The sequence below is a fragment of the Scardinius erythrophthalmus genome (assembly GCF_964197995.2).
Source record: "Scardinius erythrophthalmus genome assembly, chromosome: 14".
Taxonomy (NCBI): Eukaryota; Metazoa; Chordata; class Actinopteri; order Cypriniformes; family Leuciscidae; genus Scardinius; species Scardinius erythrophthalmus.
In genome coordinates this window covers 36,862,273-36,889,368 of record NC_138234.1, presented here as the reverse complement: position 1 = coordinate 36,889,368, position 27,096 = coordinate 36,862,273, and the positions used below count along the sequence as shown (strand labels likewise).

At 38.1% G+C, this 27,096-nt stretch overlaps 1 protein-coding gene across 2 annotated transcripts in view; it reads right to left on the bottom strand.

The window, feature by feature from the left end:
- Positions 1-269: 269 nt before the first annotated feature.
- pex6 (peroxisomal biogenesis factor 6) overlaps positions 270-27,096 on the bottom strand; it is a 32,396-nt gene continuing 5,569 nt past the window's right edge. The window contains exons 6-17 of one of the 2 annotated variants that reach the window (XM_081385324.1): positions 23,361-23,472; positions 23,009-23,208; positions 22,178-22,364; positions 21,470-21,546; positions 21,256-21,388; positions 19,431-19,636; positions 17,456-17,517; positions 17,247-17,355; positions 16,667-16,783; positions 16,510-16,587; positions 16,291-16,430; positions 270-1,491 (exon numbers count right to left, since the gene is read on the bottom strand). In XM_081385324.1, the coding sequence (XP_081241450.1) occupies positions 1,355-1,491; positions 16,291-16,430; positions 16,510-16,587; positions 16,667-16,783; positions 17,247-17,355; positions 17,456-17,517; positions 19,431-19,636; positions 21,256-21,388; positions 21,470-21,546; positions 22,178-22,364; positions 23,009-23,208; positions 23,361-23,472 (1,558 nt within the window). In that variant the 3' untranslated portion in view covers positions 270-1,354. Of the gene's footprint in view, positions 1,492-14,717; positions 15,023-16,290; positions 16,431-16,509; positions 16,588-16,666; positions 16,784-17,246; positions 17,356-17,455; positions 17,518-19,430; positions 19,637-21,255; positions 21,389-21,469; positions 21,547-22,177; positions 22,365-23,008; positions 23,209-23,360; positions 23,473-27,096 lie in introns of those variants that run through there. The other variant, XM_081385325.1, reaches the window with a different exon arrangement.

Below are 27,096 nucleotides of genomic sequence, written 5' to 3'. Positions count from 1 at the left end.
AAACAATCTCATTACTGAAATACATATGGACAATTTTCTAATTTTCCACAATAGTTATTCTCATTGGATTCTCATTACTATAGTACAATAAATATCATCCTGCCAGAGCGCATTTATAAACATCAAATCAACCATTAAGTAAAAAAAATATATATTTTACTTACATTTTATTTAAGCAAAATATAATTTGTATATTTTATTAATTATTTAATACATATTATTTTATGAATTATATTCTTAAATTAAAAATTACATTTTTTTCCTTTCTTCTGATTTTGGGGTGAAATATGACATTTCTTGGGGGTTTTCATCAGATTCACTCATTCGCACTTGATTCCAGCATCAAGCGACAGCACAATCAGTCAAAACATATGCTTGCACAGTTTGACATTTTCACAATTAACTTATCTTTTGAACAATTGTGTCTTTTGTGTTCATATTGTCTTCTATGTCAAAGCAGACACATAGATTTGTTTGAAGAATCACACGTTTACTTTCAGTTTTCTTTTTAGTAATTCTTTGAATAAACATGGTAACACTTTATATTAAGTCGTTCAATTGTCCTTTGTTATATGTAGTAACAACACAGTAATTAAATAGTAATTACATATTTATAAAACAAGAAAAGTAAACCTCTTTTTAAAAAAAATATTCTTATTAACATTTCTAAAAAATATAGACATAAATCACTGTTATCAGCTCTTTTTAACTTTTGCATAGCAAATTAATTGATTATTACTTAAATGATCTAAAACTAAGCACTTAATATAAAGTGTGACCAATGCGTGTTTAAAGGAGGAAGATTCAAGTGAATTGTTCTCTTTTATATTGTGTGTTTTATGAAAAACACAAATTAGGTGCCTTTCATCACAAACACGAACACAACTATTAACTCACACTGTCTAGCTGAACGCTTTCTCTTTAGTTGTGGTTATTGCAGTGCTAGTCATAAATTATGTTTAATCTCTTAGCATGAAGGGACTGGCCTTCTGATTTGCATTTTTCAGCCCGACTGATTTCCATTCAAGCATTAAGTATGAAACCCATTAAGGAAGATGTAAAGGAATCCTGCGGGATAGGAAAGTGAACGCGAGCAGGATCCACTTACTACATATTTTATGCTCTTCTTGAGTTCTGTTTAGAGATCATTTCTACTGTGTCCTAACCAGTCAAGTCTCTCGTAACGTTCAAAATTGAAGGTGAAAGTGCGACATGACACAATCACAGCCAATCAGAAGACATCTGATGTTTAATACATACAATTATACGCACCAATCAGGTCTGGTTAGGACACGGTGCACAGCTTTCAGGTTCAGTAGGTCCCACTGGAGGAATGGTTTCAGTCGGATGAGTGTTATTTTGAGGTGAACTTCTGCTGGATGAGTTTGTATCTGTTGAGCTGCTGTTCAGAGACGGACGGCTGGAGGCCTGACAGAGCCTGTCTGAAGTCTTCCGAACACAGAGTCAGAGCGCCGGCCTCCGAATCCACACCTGCACCGCAGACAGAGAGATGAAGAAAGATGAAGGAAAGTAGTCCAGACATTGAGAAAGAACCAGAGAGACAAAGAGTCAGGCCAGAAACATCCTTTACTCAAGTAGACAAATGCAGACGTGAACACTTGGCAGACATTACTGAGGCTACTGAGGGCGACAGTGTTTCCTATAAACGTCTGTGTTGTTAAACCAATAAATAACAAACTAACTTGCTTGAAAGAAGTAAAGGATGGTAGGAGACGACAACTGAAGAATGTCTGCAGCAAGAGTACATGCAGTATGAATCGAAGCTTGCATAGCTAGAAACATTTGCATCCACATACTTGCGTAGAGTTTGTTTCTGGCTCAGAGAGAGTACCTGGAATGTGAACACATGGGTTTCAAGCATAAAATGTAATGTTTTAATTAGGGGTTCAAGCACGAAGTGCTGAAACCCTATTGTAATTGTACTGATTTTTATTATTATTATTATTATTATTATTATTATTTTCCCCTTAAACGCATCGTGCAGACCAAACCGTAAGAGCTGGAACCTTGAAACTTGGCCAAATGGTAGTCCTCAATTTGGGGAGAACCTATAAAAGTATGACCCCGATTGGCCCATAGGTGGCGCTATAGCAACCAAAAGCGCAAAACTGCTCATAACTACTAGACCGTATGTCGTAGACTCAAGTGTCTTATATCATTGGAAAGCTGGACGCCTGACGAACAAAACGTATATCTCCGATTTCATTTCCGCCATGATAGATTTTCCGCCATTTTGAATTTTGTCAAAAACCTACTTTTGCGAACTAGTCCTAGGTTTTTCGCCCGATCGGAACCAATCCAGTGCAGAAATGTTCTCTTGAGTCTGAATATCAAAAACTATCGAAAAAAAGTTGAAATTTCGATTCACGGACGCTAAGGGGCGCCAAAACGTACGTCGTGGGCAGGGCCTATTTTACTAAAATGGCTATAACTCCAGAAGTAAATGAGGTATCTTCACCAAACTTGGTACACATGTGTAAGAGGTCAATCTGAGGTCACAGTAAAAAAACCGCGGCGATTGGCCACATGGTGGCGCTATAACATGAAAAAAACATAAAACAGGCTATAACCACCTGACCGTTAGTCCGATTGACTTGAAAATTGGTATGCAGTGTCTTGGTCCAAGGTGCCATGTATGTGTATGAGGACATTGGCGTATCTCAAAAAACATGGCCGCCATCGGCCAATGAAATTTGAGCACCTATTAGACAAGGTTAACGGAGGCCGATCGGAACGAAACTCGATGGGCATGTTCGACTCAAGGCCCTAGAGGTCTGTAAGAATTTTGAAAGAAATCGGCCACTAGTTGGCGCTAATGAGTTTTATGGCTCTGTAATCACGTGGTGTTACAAATATCCACACAATATGCATATCATTTGATAGATCTCCTCATCCTGAACAACTTTGCCTCAAGAACCATTGCTGTCAATCAAACCGTTCATTAAATATTCGCAAACATGTTAAAAACCTACTTTTGCGAACTAGTCCTAGGTTTTTCGCCCGATCGGAACCAGACCAGTCTAGGACAATTCTCTGGACTCTCTAGATCAAAAACTATCAAAAAAAAGTTGAACTTTTGCATTTGGATGGCTCTAATAGGGTCATTTATAAAATGGGCGTGTCAAAATACATTAAAAAGCCTATAAATCCTAAATAAAAACTCAGAACTTCACAAAAAGTGGTCAGCATATGTGACATAACATCATTAACAAGCATGAAAAATTCTATGGAGATCGGACGATAGGTGGCGCTATAACTGTTAAAAAGCTTTAAAATCATATATTTCCTATGGTAAACTGCCTGTATTGGCTGTAAATGGTCTTTTCCATCTCTGATCATATAATTTTCATATCATAATGTTCAAAACTAGTGCAATACAATTCTCTGGACTCACTAGATCAATAATTGTCAGAAAAAGTTGAACTACTTCATTTGGATAGCTATAATAGGTTCACTTCAAAATCTGGCCTTTACCAAGTGTCCCCGAAAGCCTATATCTCTTTAATCAATGCTCAGACCTTCTTAAAAACAAGTCAGAACGTGTGAAATATCACCCTGAACAAGCATGAAAATTTTCAGACAGATCGGACAAAATTTGCCTCTATAACAGTTAAAAAGGTGAAAATGATATGAATTAATGGCATGTTAAGCCAATAAGTGGTATTTTACTGCCCCCCGCTGTTTAAAATAGTCATTTTCTCATATTGGTATTGGTATCAGCCATGGTAAATCATGATAAATGATGGTGTGTGTGTGTGTGTGTGTGTGTGTGTGTGTGTGTGTGTGTGTGTGTGTGTGTGTGTGTGTGTGTGTGTGTGTGTGTGTGTGTGTGTGTGTGTGTGTGTGGTACAAATATAACAAAGGTTTTATTTTCCAACATGAAAACAAACATAACAGAGTGCTAGTGCACAAACAATAACCGACAATGATAATGGATGAGAGGGGAACTTAAATACACAGATCAAGACAAGGACAACAGGTGACGGTTATGATGATGAGGAGCAGGTGATGATGAGGAGGGTGATGAGGAGCAGGTGCAGGTGATGACGACAGATAGTGAATGTGATGAAGACAGAAGGTGAATGTGATGAAGGTGAATGTGACACCAATATCACTAAAACATTTGTGTGTGTGTGTGTGTGTGTGTGTGTGTGTGTGTGTGTGTGTGTGTGTGTGTAGCATTATTGTGTGTAGCATATGTAGCAAGTATGCATTATTGAGTTAACATGGAAACACTGGTTTGCTTTAGTGCAGAAAACTGGTCAAAATCATGAGGTTTAAAGTGAAAGTGAGCCAATAAGTGGTCTTCTACTGCCCTCTGCTGGCCATTCTACTTATTAATTAAATTTTTCCACATGTGCTTGCATTTATACTTGAATACACACTAAAAATCACTTATATAGCAATAACTATTATAACACAATCATATTTTGTCAGTGTTAATCACTTTATTTGCACTGACACTTCAAATAATTGCTAGTAATGTGGTAAATCATGGTAAATCATGGTTAACTATGCTGTGTGTGTGTGTGTCTGTGTGTGTGTGTGTGTGTGTGTGTGTGTGTGTGTGTGTGTGTGTGTGTGTGTGTGTGTGTGTAAGCATGCATTGAGTTAACATGGATAAACTGGTTTGCTTTAGTGCAGAAAACTGGTTTAAAGTGAAAGTGAGCCAATAAGTGGTCTTCTACTGCCCTCTGCTGGCCATTCTACTTATTAATGAAATATTTCAACATGTGCTTGCATTCATACTTGAATACACACTAAAAAAATCACTTATATAGCAATAACTTTTATAACACAATCATATTTTGTCAGTGTTAATCACTTTATTTGCACTGACACTTCAAATAATTGCTAGTAATGTGATAAATCAGGCTAGAAACATGGTAAATCAAAGTAAATAATACTAGATTGTCGTTTATCTCCTGGTAAATAATACTAGAACGTGGTATATCATGGTAAATCATGGTTAACTAAACTGTGTGTGTATGTGTGTGTGTGTGTGTGTGTGTGTGTGTGTGTGTGTGTGTGTGTGTGTGTGTGTGTGTGTGTGTAAGCATGCATTGAGTTAACATGGAAAAACTGGTTTGCTTTAGTGCAGAAAACTGGTTTAAAGTGAAAGTGAGCCAATAAGTGGTCTTCTAGTGCCCTCTGCTGGCCATTCTACTCAATAATGAAATATTTTAAGTCAAGTCAAGTCAAGTCAAGTATATTTGTATAGCGCTTTTCACAATACAGATTGTATCAAAGCAGCTTCACAGTATTAAATTAAAATAATACAACAAGGTTTGTTTCTAGTGGAATTTATTGATAAAATCAAATTAGATATCCCCAGAATATCCCCAACTGAGCAAGCCAAAGGCAACAGTGGCAAGGAACCGAAAAACTCCATCAAGTGACCTAATAGTGTCCTAAAACTCCATCAGGTGACCCAATGGAGAAAAAAAAAACCTTGGGAGAACCCAGGCTCAGTCGGGGGCCAGTTCTCCTCTGGCGTTTATTAACTAGAGGCCGGATTGTAATTTGAACTGTAAGATTAAAAATATTATATGAATGCCTGGCTGAAGAGATGCGACTTTAATCTAGTTTTAAACTGGGAGAGCGAGTCTGAGCAACGAACAGTATCAGGAAGGCTATTCCAGAGTTTTGGAGCTTTTACATGTGCTTTTGCATTCATACTTGGACACACACTAAAAATCACGTATATAACTAACTATTATAACACAATAATATTTTGTCAGTGTTCATCACCTCATTTGCACTGACACTTCACATAATTGCTAGTAATGTGGTTAATCATGCTAGAAACATTGTAAATCATAGTAAATAATACTGAAATGAGGTGTATCAAGGTAAATCATGCTAGAATCCTAATAAATCATTCTGGAACATGGTATATGATAGTAAATCATGCTAGAATCATATTAAATAATTCTAGAATGTGGCAAATCGTTGTGGGAGGAGCCTATTTTACTCAAATGGCTATAACTCAAGAAGTAAATGAGATATCTTCACCAAACTCAGTACACATGTGTATGGGTTCAATTTGAGGTCACAGTAAACAATTTTATGGAGATCGGACCATAGGTGGCGCTATAACTGTTAAAAAGCTTTAAAACCATATATATCCCATGGCAAATTGCCTGTATTGGCTGTAAATGGTCTTTTCCATCTATTATGTCAGTGGTTACATGCTTGCTAAATAAATCTTAATAACTTTTGATGCTTTTGTGCTTAAATGCCTTAAAGGCCTTAACTGCTTGAACCCCGATAAATGCTGCTTGCAGCTTTAATTTCTTCTTGGTTTAAAAATATTATCCTCTAAACATGACAAATAAAGATCTCAGCTGTAGAACTGTCAAATGCACAGACACGGTTTTGATAGTTGTTTCTTAAAGGGGTTGTTGAATATGATTTCACTTTTCTAACTTTAGTTAGTGTGTAATGTTGCTGTTTGAGCATAAACAACATCTGCAAAGTTACAACGCTCAAAGTTCAAAGCAAAGGGAGATATTTGCTTTTAAAGAAATCGCTTTTTAAGGACTACAACAAACGGCTGGTAGAGACTACACCACATTCCTCCCGGGTTAGTGACATTACCAACCCTAAAATTTACATAACCCCGCCCCCTGAACACTATTTATAGATTATCAAGACAGAATATGCTAATCAATGACTAAAGATAACTACACATCAGATACATAAATTCATCAACTAACCATTCAGAAATGTTGCTTCTATATGTTGTCACTTCTTCTTGAGTCTCTCCATTATTGTCTGACTCCGGTTTGAATATAAAAGGCTACAAGTGTTTGAAATGTTCAGTGCATGTGTGTGTGTGAGGTAAAAGGACAGGAGCTCTTGAAGCTCCGCCCCCTGTGCCGGGAGCAGCAGCTCATTTGCATTTAAAGGAACAGACACAAAAAACGTTGCGTTTTCGCTCACCCTCAAAAAGTGACAATTTTAACATGCTATATAAAAATATCTGTGGGGTATTTTGAGCTAAAACTTCACATACACTCTGGGGACATCAGAGACTTATTTTACATCTTGTGAAAAGGGCATTATACTGCAAATATTTGCACTGAAGTGAAAATTTTGAACATGTTGAGTCTGTGTCACGGATTCAGCCAGCATGCCATCAGCACCAGGTCCATCAGCTCCAGGTCCATCAGCTCCAGGTCCATCAGCACCAGGTCCATCAGCTCCAGGTCCATCAGCTCCAGGTCCATCAGCTCCAGGTCCATCAGCTCCAGGTCCATCAGCACCAGGTCCATCAGCTCCAGGTCCATCAGCTCCAGGTCCATCAGCTCCAGGTCCATCAGCACCAGGTCCATCAGCTCCAGGTCCATCAGCTCCAGGTCCATCAGCTCCAGGTCCATCAGCTCCAGGTCCATCAGCACCAGGTCCATCAGCTCCAGGTCCATCAGCACCAGGTCCATCAGCTCCACCCAATCATTCACATTCACTGGAATACTAACCTGCCACACCTGTCGCTTCCTCATCAAACACCATTAATAAGCACACAGCTCACCTGTGTTTGCCTACCTTCTTCATCCTCCTCAAGCTACCGATATATCAGACTATATCTCATCTGCGTGCACTTCTTCCATATCCTGCTAAGAGAGAGACTTGCCAGTTAAGTGTGACTGCCCTTTGAACTGCTTATGCTCTTCACTTAACTATTTGACAAACCAAAAGATCGAAACCCATCTGTGAATAAAAACCTGTTCAGTTCATCTCCGTGTCTCGTATCATGACAGAAGACCAAACTGAACAAAAGAATCACACAGGAAACTGGAACTCCCAATCCATTTGCTGAACCAGTTCAAACTCTCCGACAATCCTTTCATCCTCCTTCTAGTCCTTCACCGTTAGTCACATCATTCAGTCCCATGGCCCAACCAGCGACCTTCTCTGGACCGGCAGAGGATTGCAGCAGATTTCTGTTGCAATGTTCACTGAATTAGCTAAATATTCAAGAAATAGCTCAAATTAGCTCATTCCATCTCACCCAAACTGAGCTTTCAGGCCTTCATCCACTGGGAATTTCATCTCAAAGGAACTTCTCAAACACCTCCGAATCAAGAAACTCCCCTGTTTACAAATCCTGAATATCCATTCGATCCTGGGTGAGCTGCTTGGTCGAGAATCATCACTCACTGTACACCATGCATCACGCTCTGTTTTGGACACCTGCAAGGGGAGGAGATCTCACTTCTGGTGCTGGAAGGCTAAACCACTGAGATCATCCTGGGACACCCATGGCTACAGATCCACTCACCTAGCATTTCCAGATCTACTGGAGAAAGTAGACCAGGAAAGTGTTGAGTGAGTACTGCTTCGATCATTGTCTGCAACTTCTAATCAATCTCAACTCCACCACCATTGAAAGTCCAGAGGTGCAGTCCATCATGTGTGTGCCGGAAGAATACAGGGCGTTCACGGATGTGTTCAGCAAGTAGCTGACAACTAAACTTCCACCTCATCAGCCATGGGACTGCGCTCGATGAGCTGGTACCTGGTGTCACACTGCCCAAGGGTAGAATCTATCCTCTATCAACCCTGGAGGCAAAGGCTGGAGACGTGGATAAATACATCAAGGAGGCCCTTAAAGGGATAGGTCACCCAAATATTAACAGATTATGAGTTTATGAGTCAATGGGGCCCAAGATCTGCTTGGTTACAACCATTCTTCAAAATATCTTACATTGAGTTAAGCAGAACAAAGAAATGTATACAGGTTTGGATCACACTGAGTGTGAGTAAATGATGACAGAATTTTCATATTTGGGTTAACTACCCCTTTAAACAAGGGTTCATCCAACCATCTTCTTTCCCTGCTGCTTCAAGCTTCTTCTTCGTGGCAAAAAAGAACGTAGGCTTGAGGCCGTGTATCGACTACAGATCTCTGAATGACCAGACGGTCAAGCATCATTATCCTCTTCCTCTGGTTCCAACAGTCCTGGATCAACTGAGAGGCGCCCACATCTCCTTCAAGCTGGACCTGTGCAGCGCATACAATCTAATCCGAATTAGGAAGGGTAACGAGTGTAAAACCATCTTCATCACACCATCTGGCCAGTGTGAATACCGGGTTATGCAGTTTGGGCTAACTAGGTGTTCCGGGATATGCTCCAGAGTTTTGTCATCATTTACATCAAAGGTATCCTTATCTACTCCCAAAACCTGGCTGAACATCACCAACATGTTGCGCAGGTCCTTCAACGCCTCAGAGACTACCCACTTTACCTTAAGCTGGAGAAATGAGAGTCTCCTCAGCCTTCTGTCTACTTCCTGGGTTACATCATTGACGGATGTGGCATCCAGATGGACCAGGGGAAGGTCCATGCTATCAGGAACTGGCTACAACCCACTTCCATCAAAGAGCTGCAAAGTTTTCTGTATGAAAATGCATATTCTATAGGAAATTCATCGCCAACTGCAGCCTGATTACCTCTCCCCTCACTTTATTACTGTGGAAACAGCCCAAGTCTCTGTCCTGGAATCCAGCTGCCACTGAAGCATTTAACCAACTGAAAGAAGCCTTTTGCACCACTCCCATCCTCAAACACCCCAATCCAGACCTACTCTTCAAAGTGGAAGTGGATGCCAATACTGTCCCTGGCAGAGCAGAATATTGACATCAGCAATCGTGAGCTTCTCACCATCAAGTTAGCTCTAGATGGAGGGAGCAAAACACCAGTTCCTAGTCATCATGGATCATCGTACCTTGGGATATCTCCAGACTGCATACAGTCTTAATCCTTGCTAAGCCCTGTGGGCTTTCTTCTTCACATGTTTTGAAGTTACTTGCCATCCAGTTGACAAGAACACCAAAGCGAATGCTCTTTCCCGCCTTCACTCTCCAGACTTAACTCAACAGCCTCCTGAAACCATTCTCCCTCCAGCCCTCTTTGTGTGCCCGGTTTATTGGTCTCCGAATGATCAGTAAACAGCTGCCCCTAGAGAAGAGCCTGCTCTGCCGAGAGGTCCTGAGAGACGCACCTACTTACCATCCAACCTGCGTGTGACCATCATGGACTCAGTTCATTCGTCTCCAGGATCCGGGCATCCAGGTTACCAGGAAACCCTCTCGTTCCTCCGTGAAAACTATTGGTGGCCAAGTATGACCCAGGACATCTAACGCTTCGTTTGAGGATGCCCCATCAGTGCCATCTCCAAAACACAGAGACACCTACCGGAAAGCATGCCCCATCCACTACTCATTCCTCACAGTCCATGGTCTCACCTGGGAATAGACGTTGTCACAGACCTGCTTCTATCCAAGAAAACACCTATATCCTAGGTAGGGTTGAGTACCGAAACCCGGTTCCAATAGGGAACCGGTTCCGACGTAAACGGTAGTAACCAGACCGAATAAGAACGAAACTTTCGGTGCCTGATTTCGGTGCCTGACGTTTTTTACCGCCCCCTATAAAACATCTCGCGGCACGAATGATCCAATAATAAAACATCTCCAGTCAACCAGCAGAGCATTCATTTAGTTCGTTTGTTAAATAAGAGATGATCTAGCGCTGAAATGTGTTTTTTAAATCAAGTGATCAAAGTGCTCGTTGCAGCTGCGATCAGTGGCGCGGATACAGTGTTTTCTCTTGGCTCCCGCACTGTCTTCACTCGGACGCGTGCTTCAGTATGTTGCGGAGATCGATCTATTTATGAGGCGCCGTCTATATGATTAGGCTATGTGCGCGGAGAGTTTGTGTGTGCGTGTGTGTGTGCTCGCGTCTCAGATGAGTATGTGCGCGGAGAGTTTGTGTGTGTGTGTGTGTGTGTGTGCGTGTGTGCTCGCGTCTCAGATGAGTATGTGTGCGGAGAGTTTGTGTGTGTGTGTGCGTGTGTGCTCGCGTCTCAGATGAGTATGTGCGCGGAGAGTTCCGCGCGTCTCGTGTGTGTAGAGTTTGCGTGTGTGTGCGTGAGCATTGTGCATTACATAGTTTGAGAGCATTCAGCAGTATACATGTATGTGTGACTACCTAGTTAGTATATGTGTATGCAAGGGTTTCATATGTGCGTGAATGAAGTTTGATTTAAGCCTTATAGACGGCGCCTCATATCTATTCGTTCTGGTGAAATCTCAAAATATAATGGACACAAAGTGTCCCTGCTTGATATACAACCACTGATGAGCATAATCGGTTAAAAAAAAAAAAACAAAAAAAAAAAACTATGAATGTGGATTAGAACCCAAAACCTCTGACACGCCTGACTAAAGTTCAAGTTCAGCTGCCAGCGTTCCTCTTCGGGTAAGTCTAGTATTTTAATGCCAACTGCAAATCTTGCATATCAAGTATGAAGTATATCAATATCAAGTATATTTATATGAGGCTATACTGTGTGTGTTAAATATTTCTGCTCAGTGTCAGATATTTCTCTGTTTTGTAAAAGTCATAATATGAGAAGACAAAATTTTGATGTTAACTCAAGAGTTTTGTGCTACATCAGTAGCCTTTTAAACGGCACAATTTTTCATTTAATCAGAAATCAGAAAATCTTTTTCAGAAAATCACACACACACACACACACACACACACACACACACACACACACACACACACACACACACACACACACACACACACACACACACACACACACACACACACACACACACACACACACACACACACACACACACACACACACACAAACACAAACACACACAGGTATTCTTTTTTTGATAAAGGGTGTGTGGTTTAGTTTTCTTACAGTTTTTTACAATCACTTTGTTACTATTTTCAGAACCTTGATGTCATTTTTCACAACTCTAGACACAAAACTCACAACCAATGATCAAAATGCACATTTTTCAAAACTCTAACCCTTTTCTCAATTGCTTGGATACAATACACATAAAACTTAGATCATTTGTTCATTCAACAAAAATCACCTGTTCAATATGACACAACTTAACATCAAAGTATTACTATTTCAAAAGGCAATTCACACATTACATTTCAAATGAGTGTCTATTCATTTCCTTACAATGATCTAACTATCAATTAATACAACTGCTCAAAATGATAAGTAACTGTTGCATTACTCTTAATGCATAGCTGTATGGAAACAAACAAACAATCTTCCATGTTTACTGTAAATCATGAAAGTTTCAAGATAACGAGATTCATTGTCACCAATTAGCGTGGAGCATGAACCAATTAGAACAGAATTGACTCCTACTGTACCCCTATTTCTGACAGTGTATGGTCCCAAATACTGTACCACCTTTTCAGACTATTTACAGTATTGACAGCACTGCACTGTATAGGTAATCACTCCTGTTTTGTTTCTTACAGTACAAGAAAGCAAGTTGAGGAACACTGCATTTGATGTTTTAGTGCTGTCTTTTCTTTTCTATTTCATAGCTAATTATTTTTGCTTTGATTCAAATAAACCTATGTTGTGATTGTACTGTAGTGTTTTGCATCAATATATGACAAACTTTGTTCAATGATTCCACTGTGTCTGTAGTATTCTCTCTACTACTGCAGTACTTTTACAGAGATGTATTTACTGTACATGTAGTACCATAATGAAACCTGTATCTCACCTATTTTGTTCTACAATATTTAATGATTGTACGAACAATGACACAGTGAAACTATCGGTTGCTTGTGTGTGGGTGATCTATAGTTATGTTTCAATGGTATTTCACAGTAAATTTGTTTTTTGAACCAATGATTGTGCAAGTGCAAGATTTCTTTAAAGATGTGAATGCACAATGCAGTGTTTTGAACATTAGACAGCCTGTGTTACAAGTGATAACCGTTTTGAGTTTTGTGTCTAGAGTTTTGAAAAATGACATCAAGGTTCTGAAAATAGTAGCAAAGTGATTGTAAAAAAACTGTAAGTACCGTTTCAAGAACCGTTTAAGCACCGGAACCGTTTGAAAAATACCGAGTAGGTACTGGTATCGGATAAAACCCAACCAATACCCAACCCTAATCCTAGGGGCTGTTGACTGCTTCTCCAAAGCTTGTAAACTCCTACCATTCAAAGGCTTCCTTGCTGCCATGGAAACCGTTTCAGAAACTAGAAACTGTTTCATCATGTCTTTCGTAACTTCGGGTTACCTGAAGGCATCGTGTCGGATAGAGGCTCAAAATTCACCTCTCATGTGTGGAAAGCTTTCTTTTTCAGTATCAGTAAGCTTCCGGCTATCACCCCCAAACCAAAGGCCAACCCGAAGCTGGGTCTCTGGTTCATTGGCTCATTCTGCATCTAACACAAAATTAATTATGTGACTTACTGGCTCAACTTACCTCAGCTTAAGATAAACAGGTATACACCATTCATTCCTTCCTGGACTGGGAATGAGGCAACCAGCTAGAATTCCTCATGGACTGGGAAGGATACGAGCCTGAGGAAAGGACATGGGTTCCACGTAATGACATTCTAGATCTCACTTTACTCACTGTCATGGATTCAGCCAGCATGCCATCAGCACCAGGTCCATCAGCTCCACCTTCTCGTTCACAATCACTGGAATACTAACCTGCCACACCTGTCGCTTCCTCATCAAACACCATTAATAAGCACACAGCTCACCTGTGTTTGCCTTAGTGTTGTCACGATACCAAAATTATTGTTTCGATACCGATACCAAGTCAAGTATTGCGATTTCGATACTTTTTCGATACTTTTCCTGAAAAGGGAGAAACACTCTCAAATATCATTGCTGTGCTTTATTTTAAATCCGGGACAACATTCTAATCCTATAACACACTAATAAATGAACATATGAACAGCAGATATATTAAACATTTGAACAAAATATGAAATATCAAAATATAAAAAATAAATTAGAGCAATGCCATTCAAGGTAATTTTTTTTTATAAATTTAGCAGCATTATCTCATTTATCATAAGAAACATAAGAGCTTTATCTTGATTCTGAACTTTGAATAAAAATATGAACAGCGATTATATTAAACAATGTTTAATATTGGTAACATATGATAAGCCTCATTGGTGATATATTTGACATGTGGGGAGAGAGTTGTGGAAGGCCTATACTTCATGTTAAACATATAGCAGCAAAGACAACGTCGGCAGTGTTCACGGTAAAATAGGCTATCAATTCGTTCTTGTTTGAACCAAACATCAAAATGTCATTTATTAATATGTATTCGTGTCAAAATGACATAGAAACATCTTTTCCTATTCTATTTTGCCTGGAAACTTCCAACACACTTGCGTGTCGTGAAAAATAGGCGTCGGTTCTATTTTTAACATGCACGCGTTTTCCGCGCTCTCGAGCTGCGCCCAGGCGCGTGTGTCACGCAGGCAGTTTACATGGGAGCCGAAATAAAAACGGACACGACACGCAGCCAGTGTGTCACCGGCCTTACAAATCTGGAACGTGGTCATTCTTAGAAGTATCGATACTAATAAATTAAGGAATCGTGACGTTTTTAATTTCCGATTTACTTTTGAAGTATCGGTGCACCGTGCAACAGAGCAAGTTAGGCAACGTACTTCCGTATGTCACTCCTCGCATCATCTTTTTCAACGAGTCGTGGAGACGTGGACCACTTGTGCTCGCACATGCAGCCATCTCGCTGTAGTGTTTTGTCACATGACACTGACAGCGGCAGGTTCTTTGCTGCGTGCATCAGGAAAAAAACACAGACGTCCATAGGGAGGCGTTTTTTTTTTTTTTTTTTTTTTTTTTTAAGTATCGATACTGATAAATTTAGGTATCGTGACGTTTTTAATTTCCGAGTATCGCGATACTTTTCAGGTATCGGTACACCGTGCAACACTAGTTTGCCTACCTTCTTCGTCCTCCTCAAGCTACCGATATATCAGACTGTATCTCATCTGTGTGCGCTTCAATCCTGCAGAGATAGAGACTTGTCGGTTAAGTGTGACTGTCCTTTGAACTGCTTATGCCCTTTACTTACCTACTTGACAAACCAAAAGATCGAAACCTATCAATGAATAAAAACCTGTTCAGTTCATCTCCGTGTCCCACCTCCTGTTTCATGACAAAAATGGAGGATACGTTTCAATAGAATAGCAACAATATTCTGAAGTCTCTAGAGTGTTCTCAGGTTTACTACACAAAAGAAATTAACTTATTCACTTGTTACTGATTAATATTTTTTTAATTAGACAATATTATTATATTTTATAAATATATTTATAATAATCCTAATAATATATTTATATTTAATTGTATATATATATATATAATTAAACAATTTATATCATATATAATCATTTTGTATGTTACGTTTGGAATATTTTTTTTTTTTTTTTTGGAAGAAGTCTCTTCTGCTCACCAAAACTGCATTTCTCCGAAAATACAGTAACAATTATAATATTGTGAAATATTATTACAATTTAAATTAACTGTTTTATGTGAATAAATAGTTGTCCCACTTAGTCCAAGAGGAGAAGGTAGACGCAGGAATTCCAATATAAATGTAGTGTAACAATACAAGTTAAGAAACACAAACGAACAGTGTATATTGCACAAACAATACTCAACAATGAATGAAAGAAATGAGGAACTTAAATACGCAATGATGATTTACTCAAAGAATAACAGGTGTGATCGTAAATTAGTGTCCATGACAACTGATTAGTGGCAGGATAAGGAGAACAAAGGAACAGAAACTGAAACTAAGGCAAAACGTGATAATAGTCAAATGCAATTTATTCCCGTGATCAAAGAAGAATTTTCAGTCTTCAGTGTCACATGATCCTTGAATGATAGAAATCATTCTAATATGCTGATTTGCTGCTAGACTATTACCGTTGCTCAATTATTAATAATGGTTCTTATAATTGTCGATGTTGAAAATCCAAATGCTCAACATTTTTGTGGAAACTGTGATTTGTTCCAGGATTTTTGGATGAATAGAAAGTTCAAAAGCACGTATTTGATATATTTAACATTATAAATGTCTGTCACTTTTGATCAATTTAATGCATCCTTGCTGAATAAAAGTATTAATTTCTTTCTTTTTTTTAATAAATCTTACACCAAACTATTGAATGGTAGTGTGTCACGGTTTCCACAAAAATATGGAACAGCACAACTGTTTTCAACATTGATAATAATCAGAAATGCATGAAAACACTGCATATAATGACTGACAACCGAACGCTCCTAATTTTTGGCATTTTCATCAAACATTTGCCATTTAGTTTGACATGGTTAGTCACTTCATCCTTCATTTGTTAATTTTTCCACATTTGTTGCTCTGAGTCTGCACTGCATATTTGCTTGTCACATACCTTCAGTGATGAGTGAAATCTTCCTCTTGATAGCGCACATCATGGCATCCGAGCAGAGCGCGTAGAGATCGGCTCCGGTCAGCTGAGGAGGGCAGGACTCCACGACCTCCGACAGACACACGCTGGGATCCACTTTAAACCTACAAGCAGAAAGCAGAGAGTCACATCACATAACACACTAACACACTGAGAGAGAGGGACGTCATGATAGACACTCACTTGCGTAAGATTGCCTTCAAAACCTGCAGCTGCGACTCTCTGTCTTCATTCACGCCAACATACACCAACTTATCAAATCTGAAAAAGGGCAAATTGCTAAAATTCATGCATTTCATTCAAAACAACATTTGAAGAGCTATTATCTGAATCTGTTTACCTGCCAGGCCTGAGCAATGATTGGTCCAGCAGATCAGGACGATTAGTTGCTCCGATCACAAAGACGTCTCCAGACGAATGAAGACCATCAAGCTCCGCTAAAAGCTGCGACACAACCCTAGTGATACAAGTGACAAAACTTGGCTTATCATGAAGCAACAAGCCGTCCTGTAGCTCAAACAGTAGATCGTGGCACTAGCAACGCCAAGATCATGGGTTCGATTCCCAGGGAAATCAATAGCTGATAGAATGAGTACCAAGAATGCAATGCAAGTCCCTTTGGTTAAAAGTGTCTGCCATTGAAACAATCCTTTAACCAATACAATTAATAAATTTCTTGATTCACGACACAAAAGCAAAAACTAACATGCTATTGAACACACTCCTTATTTAAAAGTATCTATATTAATAAAAAATGAAATGACATCACACTAGTTCGCTCTTCAATTTCACTCAAAGTATATTTTGGGGCCTTATTAATCAGACAGCATTCTCATACCAAAGTACTACTAACACAGAATAACTAGAGTTGTTATTTTTTCTGCACATGTGGTGTAGCGTTAAGATGTTGTGACGCTGACCTGTCCATCACCCCTCCTGAGTCTCCACTGTGTCCTCTATTAGGAGCCAAAGAGTCCAGCTCATCGAAGAAGATAATACAGGGAGCAGCCGTTCTGGCCTTACTGAACACTGACGGAGACAGAGAGGGAAACAGAAACCAGATCAATCCCATAACTATAGGGGAAATCAGCTCATATGCATCACTAGATTGAGATGAGTAGTTGATTACCCTCTCGAATGTTCTCTTCACTCTGACCGACGTACATGTTGATGAGCTCAGGACCCTTCACACTGAAAACAAACACCAGACACATTCATTATAAGAAAGCATGTTCATTCAGTTTGTTTCACTCAACCCTCTATGCACACGCAATAGAATCGCCATTGGCTGGTACATTTTTTTGGTTACTCGCCAAACTGATATACTATTTTTTATATATATATATATATATATATATATATATATATATATATATATATATATATATATATATATAATTTTAACTGAACAAGGACTGGTGGTGGTGCTTAAGATATTGTTGGTCATTCAGTGCATACCTGTCAACATTTGGGTACCAAAATATGGGAGGCCTGGGGGGGTTTCAGTTCAACCACATGCGGTGTCATGTCATCTATGCATTACACACCCCATCGCCAAATCATAGAAAAATTCAGTTAAGACAGTTGTATTCATCTTAACAATACACATCAAATCAATATACAGAAAAACAGATTTCTAAAATAAGGGATAGGCCACAAATCTGTGAGTAGGCTACAGTTTTCAAGACTGAACAGGTGATGTTGTGTAATATTAAGTTACTGTAAGAAACTGATGGAGTTTACTGGTAGGCTACTGAATATTACACATCTGAATATGAGCCTACTCCATTAACTGGAACAGATTTTCACTGGAACTGAGTATTACATCCAAATATTGTTATGTAATCAGCATATTGCTGTGTAACTTCACCTATTGGAACAGTATTTCACAATTTTTCACAGGAACTGAATATTACAAACAACGATTGCGATAATGAATTTGTTCACTGTTACCGTTGTACGTAGTTTGGTGTAGGATATTAACTTCCGTCAAGGTCAGGCTCAGATGTCAAATGTATTCCCAGGAGTGAGTGATGCGCTTTCCGCTTTTAAAGTTTTATAAAATAAGTAGCCTAAGATATGGCTTGAATGATTTAAAAGCATTAGCAAGAATAAAAGCGCATCATATAATGTAACGCCATGCAGCCAAAGGATGACAGAAAAAACCGGATGCTGCGTTAATTGCGTTAAATGTTTAGCCTACTTACCACGGAGTCTTTTCCCATTTCTACCAGTAACACTTATTCAACTTCCCGCGTCTACTTCCTGCGCAGAGATCGACGGCTTACAACTTGTAGGTTACAAGGTTGAGCTCACAAATGGGTTGAAATTTGTATGATGTGTTGATTGCGCGAGTAGGATGGGTTTCATACAAGATCTGGCAACTGGACAACCTTGGAATAATATTGATGTGATTATTCATATAACGACGTTTGGGCCATACAAATAACGGGAGTTTCACGAGAGATATAACAAAACAGGAGGGGGGCGGGAGATGGGTGTGAAATACGGGAGACTCCCGGGGAAATCGGGAGTGTTGACAGGTATGATTCAGTGTTTCTGTAAAAAATTAAATAAAATTTTTGGATAATAGTAATTGATAATAGTAATTATTATTAAAAGATAATAATCCTACTACTAATAATGACAATATACAACACATGAGCTGCTGGGTTCATGAATGTTAATCACGTTGTCAGCGTTCACTCGAACTGATTTGCTGAAATTAAAACAGGGATGAGCGCCAGCCAATGAGATTGCTGTTTGCGCATTAGCTCCGCCCACTCCCGGAGGAACCTGCACGTCTTCCGCTTGTTCTTAAAACCTGAATAATTCCAGATGAACTCCGTTATTTTGGACAGGAAAATGCAAACAAGAATATTGTTCACATGTAGCGCGTCGATTTGCGTGGTATGCAAGACTCTCGCTCTCTCTCTCTTTGCGTGTGTGAGAGAAACGCGAGGGTGCGCCTTCACACTAGAGTTTACGGACATCAAATACACATTATTTAGTCGCCAAGAGTGAAATTTACTCGCATATGCGAGTGATTGTAGAGGGTTGTCTCTGCTCTCTCTCACTGCACTCAACACTTGTCACGTGCTCACCTGAGGAAGGTCATGGTGCACTCGGTGGCCACGGCTTTAGCCAGCAGGGTCTTCCCCGTGCCGGGCGGCCCGTACAGCAGCAGGCCGGAGCGCCGCAGGCCCAGCGAGAGCAGCTCCGGGTGATCCAAGGGAAGCTGAATCGTGTCCAGAATCTCCTTCTTCACCTGCTGGAGTCCACCGACGTCCTGCCATCTCACCCACGGGATCTGGCACACACAACAGAAGACTAACTCTGGGCCTTGAGCCGCAACCACAGCTCCAACGCTTCAGATCGGACTGCCACTTAAAGGGATACTTCACCACTGGAAAGGTCAATGTGTATTTAAATTGGGTCATGTATGTAGTAGAAATGTGAAATTATTTTAGAAGTTGGTGCCTTCTAGACTGAGAAAAGCCAGAAAATGTATTTTTGGCTCATGTGGATGAAAGACAACAACTCCCAGAATGCACTTGCTTCGCTGCCCTACGAGGACACTCCCAAGCCACGCCTACCGGTTACAGAAGGCAGTATCGGGAGAAATGATACAGCTAGGCTACTAGTCGATTCGAAACTGAAAAGACGGCGTTTTATGGTGAGCTCCCCCTATGGGCGGGTTGAGGACATGCGGAACGAGCTCCTCCTACTGGCTGGAGTCTCTCGCCTCTGGACACAAGAGCCTCTGATGACGATAAATGACGATTTTTGCGTCATCAGAGGTTTATTTCCAGACACACAAGACAGAAATCTCTCGTCTCAGGGGGACGTGAGGGAGGGAAGCACGGTCACTCGTTTCTACTGATACAAAGCTTAATCCTAATCGGCGAAGTATCCCTTTAAGTAAATCGTAAATTATGACAGAATTTTTTAAAAACACATTTAAACAAAAGTGCTTTTAATTGTATTGAATGTGCACTTGTAGTTTAAAATCTAAAGTGTGTTTTTCAATTACTTTACTGGCATATAAAGTAATATTAATTAGACAAAATTTTACACCTAAAGAAAGTCTTTTTCATGACTATGTTTCTTAACACACTTAAGTGCACTTTTAAATGTGCACTGTCAAAAGAAAACTTGAATTTTTTAGGTACATTTTAAATGTTTATGTTTTAATCATTTTTTGTTGTGCTTTAAAGAACTGCACTTATTTTAATGGGTGCAGAGTAACAAGCACAGTTAAGTACTTGATTATAATTTGAACTGTATTGAGTTTTTGATATTAAATTTAAAGTCAATTTTAAATGTATTAAATTACAAATGTGTAATTACAGATATGTGTTAATACATATGACATACAAGTTTCAATAGAAATTACATTAAAGCATATGTGAGTTTATCATAAATGTTTGTCAGAACCATATTTCAAAGACAACAGAAGTAAATATGAAATCCTGAAAGTCCTACTTAAGTGGGTTTTGAACACTCTTAAGTTCAGCTAATTGCATTTAAATTTGAATGAATTTAATTGAAATGAAAATGTAATTAAGTGTGCAAAAACATTACATTCAGTTTGCACTTGAGTATATTCGGTAACACTTTATTTTGCAGTGGCCTTGTTATACATGTTACATGTAGTTATTATAGTAAGTAATAACAGAAAATTATGCATAATTACATGCAACTAATCATAAACCAAACCCTAACCCCAACCCTATACCAGTACATGTAGTTAATTATTATTACTCAGTACTTAAATGTACTACACTGTAACAAAGAATAAAGTGTAACCGTATATATTCTTTTCAAAAGTATATTATTTTTGTAATAAGAACTGTTTTTTACAGTATGCTAAAGAGTACTTCTGTTCCCGCAAAGGCCTAAAAAACTCCAAAAACCATGCAACTGTACTTTAGGCGCTCCAATGGCGTGTGAGTGCGCCTCCTGCAGGACGTCCAGCGCCGAGCTGAAGTCCTCAGACGAGACGCTCACGCCAGAGACACACAGATCCTCCTCGTCCTGCTCACTCGCCGCTTCTGGAAAACTACACAGCAGAAACACCTCGACAGTTTCAGGAACTAAATCCATGAATGGAGTGAATGAGCGGAGTCGGGTGAACACTTACTACGTCTTCAGAAGTCTCCTGTGAGCGGCTTTCCCAGCGTTGGTAAGAAGTGCGCAAAGATCTCCTAAAACGAAACCCTACGGAAACAACACAGAAACACAGTCATCGTGAAACGGTTCTGAGAATCCATTTTAGTTCGGTAATGTAGTTCACTTCAGAATTAATATTTCCTGATCATTTACTCCCCCCCACGTCATCCAAGATGTTCATGTCTTTCTTTCTTCATTCGAAAAAGAAATGAAGTTTTTGAGGAAAACGTTCCAGGATGTTTCTCCATATAGTGTCTTCAATGGGGTCCAACGGGTTGAAGGTCCAGATGTGAGTTTCAGTGCAGCTTCAAAGTCTCGACACAATCCAGCCGAGGAATAAGAGTCTTATCTAGACAAACCACGCTGTGGTTAAAAGTATATAAATGTTTATTTCTGTTATAAAATGGCGGATGGTTTGTCTAGATAAGACTCTGGGATCGTGTAGAGACTTTGAAGCTGCACTGAAACTCACATCTGGACCTTCAACCCGTGGAGAAAATCCTGGAACGTTTTCCTCAAAAACTTCATTTCTTTTCCACTGAAGAAAGAAAGACATGAACATCATGGATGACGTGGGGATGAGTAAATTATCAGGAAATTGTAATTCTGAAGTGAACTACTCCCTTAGTGCAGCAATTTCCACTGAAAGCAGAGATGGATGATCGGTCAGATGTCTCACAGCTGTGTGTTTGGCTATCTTGCCCAGATTGACGTCTTTTCCCAGCAGCAGGTCGTCACTGAGGCTGGCCAGCATCGCCCTGCGCTGCTCTTCGCACAGGCTCTCTATCGCCACCTGGTGCACAAACGCTGCCATCACATCTGAGGACAACTCTCTCTGTCCGCTCACAGACCCCACCACAACCACACTGCAGGAGAAGAGGAGACGCTAAGGGTGGTGATGAGCAGGCTTTGAAATGAACACCCGCCTAACACGGGTAAAACTCAACTGTGGCGGGTAACACTGTCAAATCACGAGCCAGTCTGGCGTGTTATTATGTTTACTCACTTTGCTGGGGAAGTTCTTGTAAGCCAAATCTGAGTCATCATGATATATTGAATCTGGCTTACTTGAACAAACGTCTCTACGCAACAAATAACGGCACGCTTGTTCATTTGCATTGAAGCAATAGCGAAGATTAAAAAGCATTTGGTTAACAGAAAAGACTGTATTTTCCAACATCCTACATTTTTTGATGTTCTTTGTGCTGTATTGATCTGTCCACCTAAAACACATTTTTGCTGAAAAGGATGAGGATGAAAGAGGAAGGGAGGAGATGCTGGATGACAGGATTTTGTTTGAATAAGAAATGAATGTATGAAATCCAAATTATATTATATATAAGCTGTGGCGTAGTTAATCTGGTTCTTCTTCTTCTTCGGCTAGTAGAGGCTCTGAATGGCGGGTAACGTTATTTTGTAACCAAATTGGCTGGTGAGTGAAAAAGTTACTTTCAAACCCACCAGCAGAACTTCTCTTTACGCTGCAGGTGTTGTTGTGTCTGAGCCTCACCTGGCATGAGCCTCTGCCACGAGCCGGCAGAGCGAGGCCGCGACCCTGGAGTCCGTCTCGGGGCCGTCCCGCTGGCCGAGCAGATGCAGGTTTCTCATCAGCAGAACACATGGGTGATGGAGCTCGGCTCTCTCGAAGACTGACTTCATCTTGGCCTCGCACGCGGCTGCAGTGTCGGCGCAGAGAGTCACGCAGTCCACCTGAGCGGGAACATGCTAACATCAAACTCCACCTGAATCAATTGTGTTTCCTGTGCGCTTCACGAGAGACTGAACTCATGAAGATTTTGATGCTCATAACTGCAGAAAAACTCAAGACTCGAGAGAAATAATGAAGAATAATCCTGAATCACCTTAATGAGATGCAGATGTAGCCTCCTGCTAGCTGCTTTCACCACGGTCACCTTACCACTGCCGCTCGGACCCATCAGGAGAACTGAACAGCCTCGACTCAATGCAAGAGAGCTGCCATATAATAATGTTTAAAAATATATGTGTAAATTAACATCTTGTCACTTCAGCATTCCTGCAATATATACAGTAACAGCTAATAGTTAAATTATCTTCTAATACAGTACTTCTCCACCAGAGGGCTCAGGATGACTTAAACGTGTTTCAATTAATAAATTAGCATGAATAAATGCATTTAAATCCAGCTTAAAAAACACATACAATCGAGATGTAAACTGAAATCATGTTTCTGTTTTTCTTTTTTTTCCTTATTGTTTCCATTGAAGAATATACAGAACAGAATGTGGAATTTTGCAATTTTGAGTTATAAAGTCGGAATTACGTGAAATAAACGAGCAATTTTGAGTTATAAAGTCAGAATTACATGAAAAAAATAGCAATTTTGAGTTATAAAGTCAGAATAACGTAAAATAAACTTGCAATTTTGAGTTATAGTCAGAATTATGTGAAATAAACGTGCAATTCTGTTATAAAGTTAAGTAAAATTGCAATGTTGAGTTATAAAGTCAGAATTACATGAAATAAACTTGCAATGTTGAGTTATAAAGTCAGAATTACGTGAAATGAACTTGCAATTTTGAGTTATAAAGTCAGAATTACATGAAATAAACTTGCAATGTTGAGTTATAAAGTCAGAATTACGTGAAATAAACTTGCAATTTTGAGTTATAAAGTCAGAATTACGTGAAATAAACTTGCAATTTTGAGTTATAAAGTCAGAATTACATTAAAAAAACTCGCAATTTTGAGTTATAAAGTCAGAATTACATGAAATAAACGTGCAATTTTGAGTTAAAGTCAGAACTACGTTAAATAAACGTGCAATTTTGAGTTATAGTCAGTATTACATGAAATAAACTTGCAATTTTGAGTTATAAAGTCAGAATTACGTGAAATGAACTTGCAATTTTGAGTTATAAAGTCAGAATTACGTGAAATAAACTTGCAATTTTGAGTTATAAAGTCAGAATTACATTAAATAAACTTGCAATTTTGATTTATAAAGTCAGAATTACGTGAAATGAACTTGCAATTTTGAGTTATAAGGTCAGAATTACGTGAAATAAACGTGCAATTTTGAGTTATAAAGTCAGAATTACGTGAAATAAACTTGCAATTTTGAGTTATAAAGTCAGAATTACATGAAATAAACTTGCAATTTTGAGTTAAGTCAGAATTACATTAAAAAAACTTGCAATTTTGAGTTATAAAGTCAGAACTACGTTAAATAAACGTGCAATTTTGAGTTATAGTCAGTATTACATGAAATAAACGTGCAATTCTGTTATAAAGTTAAGTAAAATTGCAATGTTGAGTTATAAAGTCAGAATTACATGAAATAAACTTGCAATGTTGAGTTATAAAGTCAGAATTACATGAAATAAACTTGCAATTTTGAGTTATAAAGTCAGAATTACATGAAATAAACTTGCAATGTTGAGTTATAAAGTCAGAATTACGTGAAATAAACTTGCAATTTTGAGTTATAAAGTCAGAATTACATGAAATAAACTTGCAATGTTGAGTTATAAAGTCAGAATTACATGAAATAAACTTGCAATTTTGAGTTAAGTCAGAATTACATTAAAAAAACTTGCAATTTTGAGTTATAAAGTCAGAATAACGTAAAATAAACTTGCAATTTTGAGTTATAGTCAGAATTATGTGAAATAAACGTGCAATTCTGTTATAAAGTTAAGTAAAATTGCAATGTTGAGTTATAAAGTCAGAATTACATTAAAAAAACTTGCAATTTTGAGTTATAAAGTCAGAACTACGTTAAATAAACGTGCAATTTTGAGTTATAGTCAGTATTACATGAAATAAACGTGCAATTCTGTTATAAAGTTAAGTAAAATTGCAATGTTGAGTTATAAAGTCAGAATTACATGAAATAAACTTGCAATGTTGAGTTATAAAGTCAGAATTACGTGAAATAAACTTGCAATTTTGAGTTATAAAGTCAGAATTACATGAAATAAACTTGCAATGTTGAGTTATAAAGTCAGAATTACGTGAAATAAACTTGCAATTTTGAGTTATAAAGTCAGAATTACATGAAATAAACTTGCAATGTTGAGTTATAAAGTCAGAATTACATGAAATAAACTTGCAATTTTGAGTTAAGTCAGAATTACATTAAAAAAACTTGCAATTTTGAGTTATAAAGTCAGAATAACGTAAAATAAACTTGCAATTTTGAGTTATAGTCAGAATTATGTGAAATAAACGTGCAATTCTGTTATAAAGTTAAGTAAAATTGCAATGTTGAGTTATAAAGTCAGAATTACATGAAATAAACTTGCAATGTTGAGTTATAAAGTCAGAATTACGTGAAATGAACTTGCAATTTTGAGTTATAAAGTCAGAATTACATGAAATAAACTTGCAATGTTGAGTTATAAAGTCAGAATTACGTGAAATAAACTTGCAATTTTGAGTTATAAAGTCAGAATTACGTGAAATAAACTTGCAATTTTGAGTTATAAAGTCAGAATTACATTAAAAAAACTCGCAATTTTGAGTTATAAAGTCAGAATTACATGAAATAAACGTGCAATTTTGAGTTAAAGTCAGAACTACGTTAAATAAACGTGCAATTTTGAGTTATAGTCAGTATTACATGAAATAAACTTGCAATTTTGAGTTATAAAGTCAGAATTACGTGAAATGAACTTGCAATTTTGAGTTATAAAGTCAGAATTACGTGAAATAAACTTGCAATTTTGAGTTATAAAGTCAGAATTACATTAAATAAACTTGCAATTTTGATTTATAAAGTCAGAATTACGTGAAATGAACTTGCAATTTTGAGTTATAAGGTCAGAATTACGTGAAATAAACGTGCAATTTTGAGTTATAAAGTCAGAATTACGTGAAATAAACTTGCAATTTTGAGTTATAAAGTCAGAATTACATGAAATAAACTTGCAATGTTGAGTTATAAAGTCAGAATTACGTGAAATAAACTTGCAATTTTGAGTTAAGTCAGAATTACATTAAAAAAACTTGCAATTTTGAGTTATAAAGTCAGAACTACGTTAAATAAACGTGCAATTTTGAGTTATAGTCAGTATTACATGAAATAAACTTGCAATTTTGAGTTAAGTCAGAATTACGTGAAATAAACTTGCAATTTTGAGTTATAAAGTCAGAATTACGTGAAATGAACTTGCAATTTTGAGTTATAAAGTCAGAATTACGTGAAATAAACTTGCAATTTTGAGTTATAAAGTCAGAATTACATTAAATAAACTTGCAATTTTGATTTATAAAGTCAGAATTACGTGAAATAAACTTGCAATTTTGAGTTATAAGGTCAGAATTACGTGAAATAAACGTGCAATTTTGAGTTATAAAGTCAGAATTACGTGAAATAAACTTGCAATTTTGAGTTATAAAGTCAGAATTACATGAAATAAACTTGCAATGTTGAGTTATAAAGTCAGAATTACGTGAAATAAACTTGCAATTTTGAGTTATAAAGTCAGAATTACATGAAATAAACTTGCAATGTTGAGTTATAAAGTCAGAATTACGTGAAATGAACTTGCAATTTTGAGTTATAAAGTCAGAATTACGTGAAATAAACTTGCAATTTTGAGTTATAAAGTCAGA